The sequence below is a fragment of the Myotis brandtii genome, unplaced genomic scaffold (assembly GCF_000412655.1).
Source record: "Myotis brandtii unplaced genomic scaffold, ASM41265v1 scaffold1327, whole genome shotgun sequence".
NCBI classification, from domain to species: Eukaryota; Metazoa; Chordata; class Mammalia; order Chiroptera; family Vespertilionidae; genus Myotis; species Myotis brandtii.
The window spans coordinates 552,400-566,090 of NW_005354705.1; the positions used below are offsets into that span (position 1 = coordinate 552,400).

Consider the following 13,691-nt stretch of genomic DNA (forward strand, 5'->3'; position numbering starts at 1 on the left):
CTGGAGGGACGCACGCTCCCAACGCTCCCCGTCTGCAGATCCCGGCGGGAGCGCTGCGGGCCCCTGTCTTTTGGCTCTGTCCTTGGAACCTGAGGCGACGTGCCGTTCCCGGGGGAGGGTGTGTGAGTCGTGGGGGGCGGAGGCCGTCTACGCCATCACAGGGGCGGAGGGAACCCGTGAGTAAAGCATCAGCGTGAGAATCGGTGCTTCTGGTTCTCCGCGCCGCCTCGGATCTTTCTGCGAGGCCTCGGGCCAGCCGCCTTCCCGCCCCGTACCTCAGTTTACCCAATCACCAAGTGGAGCTGGGCCTCCTGACTCACCCATTCATCAGGTGGGGGCCTTGGCGCCCGGGGAGCCCTTTCAAAAGGACGTTGCATTCCACGAAATCCTATTTGTCGTCATTCCCTCTGTCGTCACGAGTCGAATTCCAGCAGAGGTTGTTTGTAAGAGATTCAGCTTCCTTTTCACCCTTGTCTGTCTTCTCCCCTGTTCATTTTTATTTTTTTAAAGTCTCTTGCAAGACTCGAAAGTGAGCCTTTCCTATTCTCGACAGGCAAACATAGACCGAAGAAAGACAGCCTTCCACGAAGCACTTAAATTGATAGCAGCCCCCCCCTGTTGTGTAGAAGAGAAAAAGAGGCCGTGGTCCCTTCAGGACAGCCAATCTAGGGCCTCCTAACCCAGAATATGAAGTCTGGAACATGGGTGTTCTCTTGAGGTAGGGGTCCCAGCTGACCCCGCAAGGCCCTCCTCCCTCGGTCATTGGGTGCCTCACAGGCTGCAGAGACCCAGCTACCCACTTGCTAGAAACCATCGTGAGAGTAAGGTACCACCTTTCAGGTGCAAAAGCAGAACATTTTCTTAAGGTCGAATAGCTGGGATGAAAATGACTGGTGACAGTCTTTTCCATTTTTTTGGTAAGGGAGAACCTGTTGGTATTCAAACCCGAAAACCACACCCCCAGTCATCCAGTGTTGCAGGAGGCTGGCCATGTGGTAAAAAGGAAGCAGTAGGCTAAGGAGAAATGGTTGGAGAGGAAGATGACAAACATTCCTTAGGTTAACATTGATGTCAGGAAGCCGTACTATTTATCTTCTGGGGAAGGGGGCTTCTTTTGATCTCCTTTCAGTTTCTATGTAATCCTTGCTCAAACAAGAAATCAGTCCTTACCCTAAAGTGGACGCTGGTACGTCTTACCAGGTGCATAGTTTGGGATGAAGTCTGGTAAAGCTCCACAGAAGTACATAGAAGCATACCCTCAGGAGGGTATGTGACCCATCCATCCACGGTTAAAAAGAAATATTCTCCAGTCCTCATGGAGAAATTCACCAGCTTTCAGTGGAAACAGTGCTCATTAAAAACTTGGCCTGTCTTGATTTTTAACATAATTGTTGGTATAAAATGACGCCTTAATTTTATAGCAGTAGATAGCTTTTATGGAAAATCAAATTTTAGAGGTTTACCATTTGTAAAATCCAAGATTTTCAGTGTGTCAAGTGTGTGAGCTGGTTTACATTAGTACTAATCTTCAAATTACCAAGACACCAGATTTTTGTCACTTTGTATTTTCAGTTTTTTTTTAACATCAAGATTGGTTTTCACATGTGAAAATGATTTTAAGATTGCTCACATCTAAATCAGTTAAGGTAGAACAGCCGTGGGCAAACTACTGCCCGCGGGCCGGATGCGGCCCATTTGAAATGAATAAAACTAAAAAAAAAAAACCGTACCCTTTATGTAATGATGTTTACTTTGAATTTATATTCGTTCACACAAACACTCCATCCATGCTTTTGTTCCGGCCCTCCGGTCTAGTTTAAGAACCCATTGTGGCCCTCAAGTTAAAAAGTTTGCCCACCCCTGAGCTAGAATCTTTAAGTTCTACTTAGCATCACATAATTATAATGTGTATAAAATAATACTTTTGACTTTGTAAGAAATAGGGCTAATGCTTTTGACTTGTTCTTTGATGAATATTGTTAATAAACTTAATAGTAAACTCCCCTAAACAACTAATGGCACTAGGTTTAGTTAAGTCCTTTAAACATTCCAAACTACACGTATAAGTTTAATCTATCAAGTTGACTCAACCACACAGGATGCCTGACAGTGTAAACTTATAAAGCCTAACAAAATATAAACACTTGTGTAACCAGTAAATCAAAATTATAAATATTGTCAGGCTCTCAGACATTCAAATACTGTTTACAAATGTGAATTACCTAACATCTTTCAAGTTAAAATTACAAATCTAATATCAGTTATACATATATTAAAAATTAAAGGTCAAGTGCTCATTTTGGCAATATAGCAGACCAAGATAACTTGAAAATCCTCTATAGACACCTAAAAGTATAAGAACTGACAAAAAAGGGGCACAGTTCCCCCAGCTACTGTAAGCGAAGTAAAAACTATTATGCTAACTTGGTGGTTGCCCTGGAGAGGAGTGTATGGATCTCATCATTTAGAAATGATTTCATTGCCCAAGTAACTAAAACTGGACAGGAGATGAAGCCTTGAGACCATTAGAGCTAGGTAATGGGAACTAAGACCCTTACATAAGACTTGGCTGTTTGAAGGACTGTACCTTTGGTGAAAGAATGAACTGGAAAAAACTTTGACCTACCAGCATAAGAGATAACAAGAATGCCTGGACCTGAGTGAAAAAGTTCTGAGAATTCGTAAACTGGAACCTGTGCTTCATACAATTTGGATGTATATTTAGGCTAGTTATGGGGCCCAAGAACCTTAAACAAGGAAATCAAGATAAAAAGTGGTTCTGGGTTGGTAATAACCTTGGGGCTCCTGGTACAGTGGAACCTCAGTTCTCAAACTTAATTCATTCTGGAAGGCTGTTCGAGAAGCGATTTGTTCGAGAACCAAATCATTTTTTTCCCTTTAGAAATATGTAATGCAAATTGAATTAATTAGTTCCAGGTGCCGAAATGATTCCCTGTTTTAACCTTTCTTATATATTAGTACATGTCTATTGTACTGTTACTATAAACAGTTTAAAAACAAAAAGGACATCAAATGTAAATGAAAATTTAACAAAAAGGAAAGAAATGTACAGTAAAATAATGAAAAATTGCCCGACCAGTGTGGCTTAGTTGTTGAGCATCAATCGACCTATGAATCAGGAGGTCATGGTTTGATTCTGGGTCGGGGCACATGCCAGGGTTGTGGGCTCAATCCCCAGTGTGGGGTGTGCAGGAGGCAGCCGATCAAGGATTCTCTCTCATCGTTGATGTTTCTTTCTCTCCCTCTCCCCTCCTCTCTGAAATCAATAAAGACATAAAAAATAAAAAGTTTATTATAAGCAGCAACAAAAGCAAAAAAACATGAAAATATTCACAGCAAGCCCTAACCGGTTTGGCTCAGTGGATAGAGTGTCGGCCTGTGGACTGAAAGGTCCCAGGTTCGATTCCGGCCAAGGGCATGTACCTTGGTTGGGGGCACATCCCAGGTGGAGGGTGTGCAGGAGGCAGCTGATTGATGTTTCTAGCTCTCCTTCTCCATTCCTCTCTGTGAAAAATCAATAAAATACATTTAAAAAGAAAAAATATTCACAGCAAAATATTGAGATTTCAGCAGTGGTAAACTGACTCGTATTTCCGCATTCTCTCCTTCCTTTGTCAGCTGAGAGATGCATGACTGATTGTACAGGTATCAGCATGAAAGAGTTGTCAGCTGAGGAGTGAATTGTTCAAGATGGGAGACATTCAAGAAACGAGGTTCCACTCTAATGTAAATTGAATTAATTCATTCCAGACTCCCAAATGACTCCCTGTTTAGCCTTATATACTGTACATGTCTAATGAATGTACTGTTTAATCTATAAATACTTTATTTTTTAATCCTCATCTAAGGATTTTTTCCATTGCTTTTCAGGGAGAGTAGAAGGGAGAAAGGGAGGGGGTGGGGAGAGAAACATCCATGTGCCTTCTGGGGGCGGGGTGTGAACCTGCAGCCGAGGTATGCTCTAACAACTGAGCACAGTGGCCAAGCAACTTCTTTTTTTCCCTTTTTTTATTGATTTCAGAGAGGAAGGGATAGGGAGAGAGATAGAAACATCAATGATGGAGAGAATCCTTGATTGGCTGCCTCTCGCGTGCTCCACACTGGGGATCCAGCCTACAACCCGCCCTGGCTGGGAATCGAATGGTGACCTCTTGGTCCATAGGTAGATGCTCAACCATTGAACCACACTGGCTGGGCCTTTTTTCTTAAATTTACCGAATCACCCCCTACCAGCCTTAAAGGAATCACTTTTAATATTCATTCTAGGGGTGTCTCTCAGGTCAGCATGCAGCATCGTTGCTGTTCCACATATTGCTGCCTCTGAAATGCTGTCACTGGCTGGCTAACTGCTTTTCTTTTATCCAAGGCAACACAATAGTTTTTCTACCTTTTCAATTGCCTGTGGTCATTGTTTCTTTCACACCCTTAGTAACATTGGCACTCTTTAAAAAAAAAAATTTTTTTTTTATTGATTTCAGAGAGGAAGAGAGAGGGAGAGATAGAAACATCGATGATGAGAATCACTGATAGTCTGCCTTCAGCATGTCCCCTACTGGGGACTGAGCCCTCAACCCTGGGCATGTGCCTTAACTGGGAAATGAATTGTGAACTCCTGGTTTATAGATTGATGCTTAACCACTGAGCCATACCAGCTGGGCAGCAGCAGTGCTCTTGATGACTTTATGTTTTATGATTTTCCCAGCAACAAAAGCATTATCTCCTTTGTTGTCTGAGAGCTGCTTTTTGTCATGCTGAGGTATCAGTATGAAAGGGTTGACTAGTTGAGAAAACAAAATTTGGTTCCACATTTTTTCTGTGAACAATTTGGTTGAGTACTGAATTGTTTGAGATGGGAGATGTCCCAGAAATGAGGTTTGACTGTAGAAACAAGTGAAAAACCTTTCCTGGAGGAAATTTCACACCCTAGGTCACAAGACATCTTATAGAAAAAACATGCCTTAGAAAAGATAAGTTCACAGTAAGAAAATTGCAGAACTCTAGGATAAACAATTTATCAAAATGAGTGTTAGTGACAAATGGGATTAGAACCCCTAATAGGTAATCTGAAAGGGAATACATATAATATGTTTTTATTAAAAACCTAAAAGAAGGAATCAACCCTAAGACCGAGATACTATGAAAAACCAAATATAGATTTGAAAAAGAACCAAGTACAACTTCTAGAAATGGGAAAAAAGGATAAATTGAATTGTAGATAGACCTAGTAGAAGAAATAGTGAAGGGGAAGATGTGATATAATTTACCCAGAATTCAATTCAGGAAGGATATAGAGATGAAAAATGAAAGATAAGAAACATGTCAAGTAGATTGAGGAGTCCTGTCATACATTGAATAGAAATTTGAGGAGAAAATGGAAGAATTAAAAGATGGTTGATAATTTTACAAAACTGATGATTTTTTAAAAATTAGGTAATGGTTTCAAACAAAAGTCATAGCTAGATACACATGTAAAACTGCAGATTGAAATACCAATAACAAACCTATTAGAGGGAATAGAAAACTGGTTAGATTGAGAGACTTAAAAGTTTAAGCTGGAAAATCTTGAAATCCTTGGAATTTAGAGGGAAAATAACCATTGATTTTGAAATTTTTACCAAAATAAGACTAAGACTGCCACTTTCATATCTTGGCTTACAGAACTAATAAAATGTGTTAAATCTGGAATGGAGGAGTAGAATGCAAAATAAATAATGTGGCGGAAGCAAACAGTAAACAACAAATTATTGAAGATGAAAATGATTACATTTAGAGATTTTAAGAACGTGGCAGCAAAAGGATGGGGAAAAAGTGGGGCAAAATAATAGTTGAAGGCTGATTGGCATGTTATTAAGATTCTTATATTCTAACGGAGGTTGAAGATCATTTTGAACTTTGCCAAGAATACATGTTAAAATTGAACATAATTATGAATGGTGACTTATTAAAACAAATTGAATGTATCACTTATAAAGTAGTAAAAGGAAAATGTAAACATTCAATAGAAGGCAGGAAAGGAGTTTAAAAGGAATAAAAACACCAACCCTGGTAAGTAGAAAGTCCAATATTAGTGGGTAGAAATAAGAAAAGTAACAATAGTAAAAGTACAGAGACAATTTAAAGACAAAGATTTTCACATTGGAATAAAATTATCTAAATGGGCTGTTCAGAAATATGCCTAAAATATAAGAAATATTGAAAGTATAGAGATTGAAAAAGATTCAGCAGGAAAAAAACAAAAGGGAGATTATGTTACCAGCAGAATAATGTGTGGACATTTTAAATGATAGTTTTTATGTAATGAATGTTAAAAGGAAATTCACCAGGAAGATATAAAACGATACTTTTATGTGCCTAACATTAATTATAGCCTCAAAATATGAAAGCCAAAAAAAAAAGGTAGTCAAATAGAGTTTTTAAACATGCGTCTCTGTAATTAATAGGTTGGGCAGACCAAACATTAGTAAGAATATGAATGATAGAACTAATAAGCATCATCTTATAGACTTAGGGAATTCATTTAACAGAAATACACAGTTCTTTTCAAGCACATAGGGATATTTATGCAAGTAAAGTATTTTTTTTTTCAAGGAGGAAAAGCAACAAAACAGCAAATCCTAACAAATACCAGGAATCATATAGAAAATACCTTTTCTTACTGCAATGGAATATAATTAGAAGACAAAGACAAAGAGAATCAAACCCTATACACTTGGAAGTAAAAGCACTTACAAATAATTTATGGATCCAGACACAAGGCCCAGGTGTCTACTTGTAATGAGCAGTTGTTTGAAATGCCCTAAATAATTATAAACTGATTTTCTCTGATGAATATAACCATCTGTATCAGACTCAAGTATTTATACTAAGGGTCAGACTTATTGGTCAATATGTTTATTTTTATATCTTCTGCAGTTTTAAAGTCAGCTAGCTGAAGACAATTTCACAGGGCTGAAGTGACTGGGTTACAGTTAAGGACTCAATACTAGATTTGAGCTAGGTACACATGACCTATGTGTTGTGCACTTCCATAATTTTGCCTGAATCAAAGGGATATACAGTGGGGCCTTGACTTAAGAGTTTAATTCGTAGTGACGGAGCTCGTAACTGAAAGTGAATAAGTGAGACACGTGATGCTGGGCTGATGTTGTGGCGTTCACTGTGACGTTCGCTGCGCCAGCTAGCGGTGGGTATCTGAAGCTGGCTCGTAACCCGAAAAAAATCGGCCAAGAGACGGCTGGTATCTCGAAAAACTCGTTAGTCGGGACACTCGTAAGTCAAGGCCCCACTGTATACTGAGATCCTAGACTCCACTCTTGTCACAGAGAAATCACATTCATACTTTTGGATATAGTTTGACCATCATGCATCCCTAAAGTATCTTAAATTTTATTCACATTACACCTATCCTGCCCCCCAATAATTCTTTTCCGTTTCTTATTTGATTAAAGCTAAGTTTGCCCCTCATTTGATAGATACATCTAATCGCTATGGTCCAGTTAGTGTCTTTATCCTTTTCATGTTTTTCTTACTTGCTTAGCTATAAATTTAGTCATTTACTACCATGGGCATGGCAGTGATGGAGTTTTTTCTTTTTTATCTCAAGTAGCTTTATGTCTTTCACATTGATAGAAGTAGTTTGTGTCAGGATTGCATTCAATATTCTTATAATTAAGGCTTAAAAAATAATTTCAGTCTGATTGGAGAACTTAGGAAAGAGCCAAATTTGATGTCACCCACTTAGTAACTATAGAGGCCCATGCATGAAATTTGTGCAAGAGTAGGCCTTCCTTCCCCCGGCTGCTGGCACCGCCTTCCCTCCTGCACCTGGGACCTGGGCTTCCCCTGCAGCCCTGGCTTCGTCTGGAAGGTTGTCCCTAAGGACATCCAGAAGGACGTCTGGTCTAATTAGCATAATATACTTTTATTGTATAATAATGTTTTCATACTGTAACTTTATATGAGTTGAATGAAAAAGTCACTGATTTAATTTTTGGTTGGTTTTCAGAACTGTCCAACAACAAATGGTTGTTTCAAATTGGGTGAGGTTGGGTCTAATGGTCAGCAGTTTGACTATGAGTGTCATTTTTTGCTTGAAAGTATTTCATATAATACTCTTAAAACATTTATATTTTAATTACCGTTTACATTCAGCATCCTTTCGTATTAGTTTCTGGTGTACAGTATAGTGGTTAGACATCATATAGTATATTGCTCTTATTCATCATTAATAAACTTAGGTCAATCATTTGACTCTAAGTAGGAGCCTGAAGGATAGAGCCTATTAAAAAGTTTTTGATAAAGCATACATTTTGAAGTATTGAGAAAATATTTTTCTTTTTTTGACATATATTACTCAATTCATGCCTTTCTTGGTAGATTTTATTGCCAAAAAGGAAGCTTGAAGTAGGTGTTGCTGAGTTGCTATATCAATTGGCTAAGACCTTGAAAGCTTGGTAAAGTTATATTTAAACAACTAATAGCTGCTTTTACCAAGTCTTCACAGATGTTTTTGTTGCTGCTGACAGCCAAGGCAATCCAGTACAAGGGAATGGTAAAGATGTTGGGCTGAGAAGGATATGGAAGTAAATGTAATCCTGGCATTTATCTTGTCAGAGTGTCTTCCCCCTTTTTGGTCCTGGTTAGTTTTAAGATGTCTTTTTGTATATAAAGGTAATATAGCTTGAGCTTTTGAGTTTTTGTTAAAAGGATGGATTTTTCACTGATCATTTCACATTTGATCACTTGGTCCTTGTGACCATTGGGACACGTTTGTGTAGTAGTTGTTTTCAAAGGTATAGGTACTATAAACAGCAAATACTATTTGTACAGATTTCTCCTTGCACAATATTTTTAACTTTGTTTTTTCTTTCTGTAGTTTCTTTATATGACATTTTCTTATCACATTATTCTATAAGGTCTAAAACCAGCCTTTGAGGGAAGCATAATTTAAAATCAGATTTAAAATTCTTTTTATGTGTTTTAGATTCTGGAAGTTACGGTCAGTCTGGGGGTGAGCAGCAAAGGTAAAGTATACATACATTTTAATACCATGAAAGAGTAGAACTGAAAAAAAGATGAATTTAGTCAGGTCTTCCCACTTGAGATTTGGTATTTGGATGTCTTAAGAGTTAAATATGAGCTCTGCAAGGGAAAAGAGTCAGCCTTTGTAAATAGGTGCTGTGAAACATTTCCTCCCTTTTTAAAAGACTTTGAGTCAGTGAATATAGATGCCTCCTGGAGATTAAAACAAACCTTACAGTTATTGTAAAGATTGTTTTCTTTGGAAAATTTAAAAAAGAAACAGTTATTAAAAGGATTTAAGCAATGAACTATAATAGGTTCTTAGAAAAAGCATTTCATATTTTATTGTATGTAATATGTTCATTTGGAACAGATTTTCTAGAAGCACTATAATAGAAATGGTTAGCATTTTTTAAAGACTTATCATGCTCACAATAAAAAGTATATTTTTATGTGAATGTTTACATGTAGTAGAGTTCTCATGCTTACTAGAAATACAGCCTTCAACTTATACGATAAATGTTTTGCAGTTCACTGTGAGATACTCAGGATAGCATCTCAGATATCGGTTCATGAAAACTGATTTAATTTTTTATTCTCATAGGATAGTGCTAATCTCATAGTAGGCAGCTAGCAAATGTTTATTCAATGAAATAGATTTCTCAAACTTAAATTTTGTTAGCACTTGAAAGCTCTAAAATGGTAAGATTTTTTGTAAATGTTTTAGTTTTCTTTGGCGTATAGTTAGAAAGTTTGTTTTTGACTTCTTAAAACTTGTTAGGCAAAATTAAAGACACTTCTTCAAATCTGAGGAAGTTACATTTATTCAGTCAAATTGTATTCCAGGCTGTGTTTTGACACTGGGGATACAAAATAATCTTATTTTATGATAATATTCTGAAGATGCACATAATTCTAATTACCACGGCACGAAAATTAAACTTTTAGTGCCGCCCTGTGCCTTTTCTAGGAAATGAAAGGCAGATTTAAGGCAAATAGTAGGAAGAAATTGATCTGTCAAAACATAATAAATTGATTAAAGCACTGACAATCATCATTTTTCTCTGTCAGATATTTGTTATGGGTTTTGCTGCCTTATTGTCCCTCCTTCCCCACGTTCCAAGCATAATTCTCTGGTGAAGAGATTTTCCAGCTCTGGTGAAGTTTTGTTTAATTGTGGGGGATTATCAAAGGAAAACTTTTGGTGTTTGTTTGGCATCCAAAAGGTCTGGGAATGACTTCATTTATGTCTTTAGCAGTCTTTGATCATCACCTTTCAGTTTACACTCAAGAGACGGGCAGATTGACAGTTTCTCAGAAAAGAAGCTTATTTTTGAAAATGAGGATAGGGTTCTTCAAGCTGTTAAATTTGCTAGTGCCAATGTTAGCAAATTTCTTTCAAGTAGTACATTCTTTTTTTTTTTTTTACAGTTATTCTTCCTATGGAAATCAAGGCAATCAAGGTTATGGACAAGCACCACAAGTAGGTTAAGATACAAATTGTGTTCTTTATAAATAGTTATTTTTATCTTAAGTAGGTGATGAAACTTGTATTTACCTAAATTTCAGAGCTATTCTGGTTATGGGCAAACTACTGATTCCTCATACGGACAGAACTATGGCGGCTACTCCAATTATGGACAAAGCCAATCAGGTTGGACTGGTTTGTTAAATTTGCTACTTTACAAATTAAAAAAATCAGAACCTTTACTAAGTGGTATATCCATCCAATCTTTAGGTTACTCACAATCCTACGGTGGTTATGAAAATCAAAAACAGAGCTCATATGGCCAGCAATCTTATAATAACCAGGGACAGCAAAACACGGAATCATCAGGAGGGTAAGGAAACAGTAAAAGTACTGAGATTGTGTTGGGCAGTGGAAATAATACTTTGCATATTAAACAGGTTTCAGCAATATACTCCTAACTAAACATTTTTTTCAGAAATGTTTTGATGGAGTATGAATTTCACAGTGTTATTGTTATGAAGAGTGTGGAAATTGTCAGCATTGTCATTTAATACTTATGATGTGTTATTTGTAAAATGATTATTTAGCTGTAAATGAATGCACATGAAAGAAAAACTTGACCTCTCCTTTATGCCTGAGATTAAATAAAAACTTACCTATAAAAGACTTTTCAATGCTTACTTTTATTTCTATTTTATTTTTTAACTATTTTTAATGTATCATTTTTTGAGGGACAAAAATATTTTAAAAAGTGTCAAGACCTGTTTAGATACCCTAAAATATATTTTATTAATATAAGTATGTGAATATTTGCCAGCAAGTTTATTGGTTTTATAGTTGTGGTTTTTAAAAAATATGTTTTTATTGTTTTTTGGGGAGAGAGAGAGAGAAACATTGATTGGCTGTCTTTTGCATGCTCCCTACTGGGGATCAAGCTTGAAATCTGGGTATATGCTCTGACTGGAAATTGAACCTGAGACTCTCAGTACATGAGGTGATGATGCTCAACCAACTGAGCCATACCAGTAGGAGCTTATTGTTGTTGTTTTTTTAACTTTCAGATTTGAGGAGTCTGTACTTATTATTAATTTTAATAATAGTGATTTGCTTTTTTAAATTGTTCTTTACATTTTGTGAAATGCTTTTGTATTCTCTAATTTGATTGATCCTTGAACACCAGTATAAGATAGTACCAGTAATTATCTCCACTTTATAAAATTAAAGAAAAGCTGTTCAGATCACATAGTTTGTCAGGTTATACAGCTAAAAAAATGAAGGAAAAACTGAAGTCACTAGTATTTTCTCTTGCAGCAAAGAAAATTATTCTAAGTGAAATTCAAATAGAAGCAATGGGGAAAGATTTGTGAGGTCAAACTATCAGTTTAATAAGAGTGCTTTGAAAAGTAGAGAGTGAGTACAAATGTAGGGGCTAATATCCAGAAAGCATGCTACATTGGAAGGAAGAACTCTTCAAACCCTACTAGTAAGTTTTAAACTTAAGAAGAACCCTTTTATAAGGATACATTTTTGGAAGTGTCACATGTAAAAGTAGACCAAAGAGAAATGTTAGATTTCGGTTCACAACCAATTAAAAATATTTTAAAAATTGATTTTAGAGGACGGGAGAGAGAGAGAAACATTGATTTGTTGTTCCACTTATTCATGTATTTACTAGAGGCCCAATGCACAAAATGCATGCAAGGGGCTCGGCCTTCGCAGCCGTGGATTCGTCAGGAAGCTTGTCCTGAAGGACGGGTCGTTCTGCTGTTCAGTCTAATTAGCATATTAGCTCTTTATTATATAGGATTAGTTGCTTCTTGTATGCGCACTGACTAGAGATCAAACGCAACTATTTAAAAAGTGAAGTGCTAGGGTTCTGACCATTAATATGATACGTTTTGAGTAGGAAGTTGGGAAACATACTGATTGTTCTGATCATCGGATGCAGAATAAGATGTGGCTATTAACTTATGAGACCTTTTAAAAAAGTGAATATTAGAACTCAAATCCAAGTAAGTGTTCCTTTCAACATCCCCATCCTAAGGCAGGTGATTAATAGTCATATTGCAAAGAACATACTTAGAATTTCCTTTTTGAATTGCCAGAGATAATAAGAAAGCAATGTTATTATTTGGTAGTTAGACTTCTTTTCAGATATAAAAAATGGCATCACAAAGCGAATTCTCTTTTCACTCAGCAGACTATAAATATCTGAATGCATACCTGTTTTCTAAAATATATTATCATTGAAGGTATTTAAAAGAATGTACTCTTGCCCTGACCAGTTTGGCTCAGTGGATAGAGCATCGGCCTGCGGACCGAAGGGTCCCGGGTTCGATTCCAGTCAAGGGCATGTACCTTGGTTGCGGGCATATCCCCAGGGGGGGGGATGCAGGAGGCAGCTGATCGATGTTCCTCTCTCATTGATGTTTCTAACTCTTATCCCTCTCCCTTCCTCGCTGTAAAATATCAATAAAATATATTTAAAAAAAATGTACTCTTAAGATGAAGAAGAATGTGATGATGAATAAGTTGGGTTTAGTGCAGTTTTTTTCTTGTCTATAAAACCATTTAACCCCCCCTGTACACAACTAATTCCTTTTAAAGAAAAAATTTGAAATGTAAGCTGTGTAAGATTTATTTTTAAGCTGTACAGTGTCTCTTTTTCTATAGTTAACACACTACCAAATGTCTTCAGATATCCCTGTCCTACGGATATTTTCAGTAGCCACTAACTTTCCTGGTATAGTATGGGAATTGTATATTCGTATGGCAATTTAAAGCAGGTTCTTGTTGGTGCACAGCACGTATATAGGGATGGTAGTTTTTTCATCTTCAGTTGTCTGATGCAGCTTATACGAAATAATTGTTCTGTTACTGACTATACCACTCTAATTGCAAAAAATGTTGCAGCTGTTTTATTGACATTCTGAATGCTTCTAAGTAAATATACATTTTTAAAATAAAATAAAGAGAATGTACTGTAGGTTCTAAAGATAATTATAAAAAGTAGTCCTGCCCTGCCAGTGTGGCTCAGTGGTTGAGTGTCAACCTGTGAACCAGGAGGTCACGGTTCCATTCCCAGTTAGGGCACATGCCCAGGTTGCTGGCTTGATCCTGAGTAGGAGGTGTGCAGGAAACAGCTGATCAGTGATTCTCTCTTATCATTAATGTTTCT

General features: G+C 37.0%; 1 protein-coding gene across 4 annotated transcripts in view; it reads left to right on the forward strand.

Annotated features, from left to right (window-relative positions):
• Positions 1-13,691, forward strand: part of TAF15 (TAF15 RNA polymerase II, TATA box binding protein (TBP)-associated factor, 68kDa) — a 38,090-nt gene that overhangs the window by 281 nt on the left and 24,118 nt on the right. For all 4 annotated transcript variants that reach the window (XM_014534760.1, XM_014534761.1, XM_014534763.1 and 1 more), the window contains exons 2-5: positions 9,005-9,044; positions 10,474-10,525; positions 10,612-10,696; positions 10,781-10,883. In XM_014534760.1, the coding sequence (XP_014390246.1) occupies positions 9,005-9,044; positions 10,474-10,525; positions 10,612-10,696; positions 10,781-10,883 (280 nt within the window). The remainder of the gene's footprint in view (positions 1-9,004; positions 9,045-10,473; positions 10,526-10,611; positions 10,697-10,780; positions 10,884-13,691) is intronic.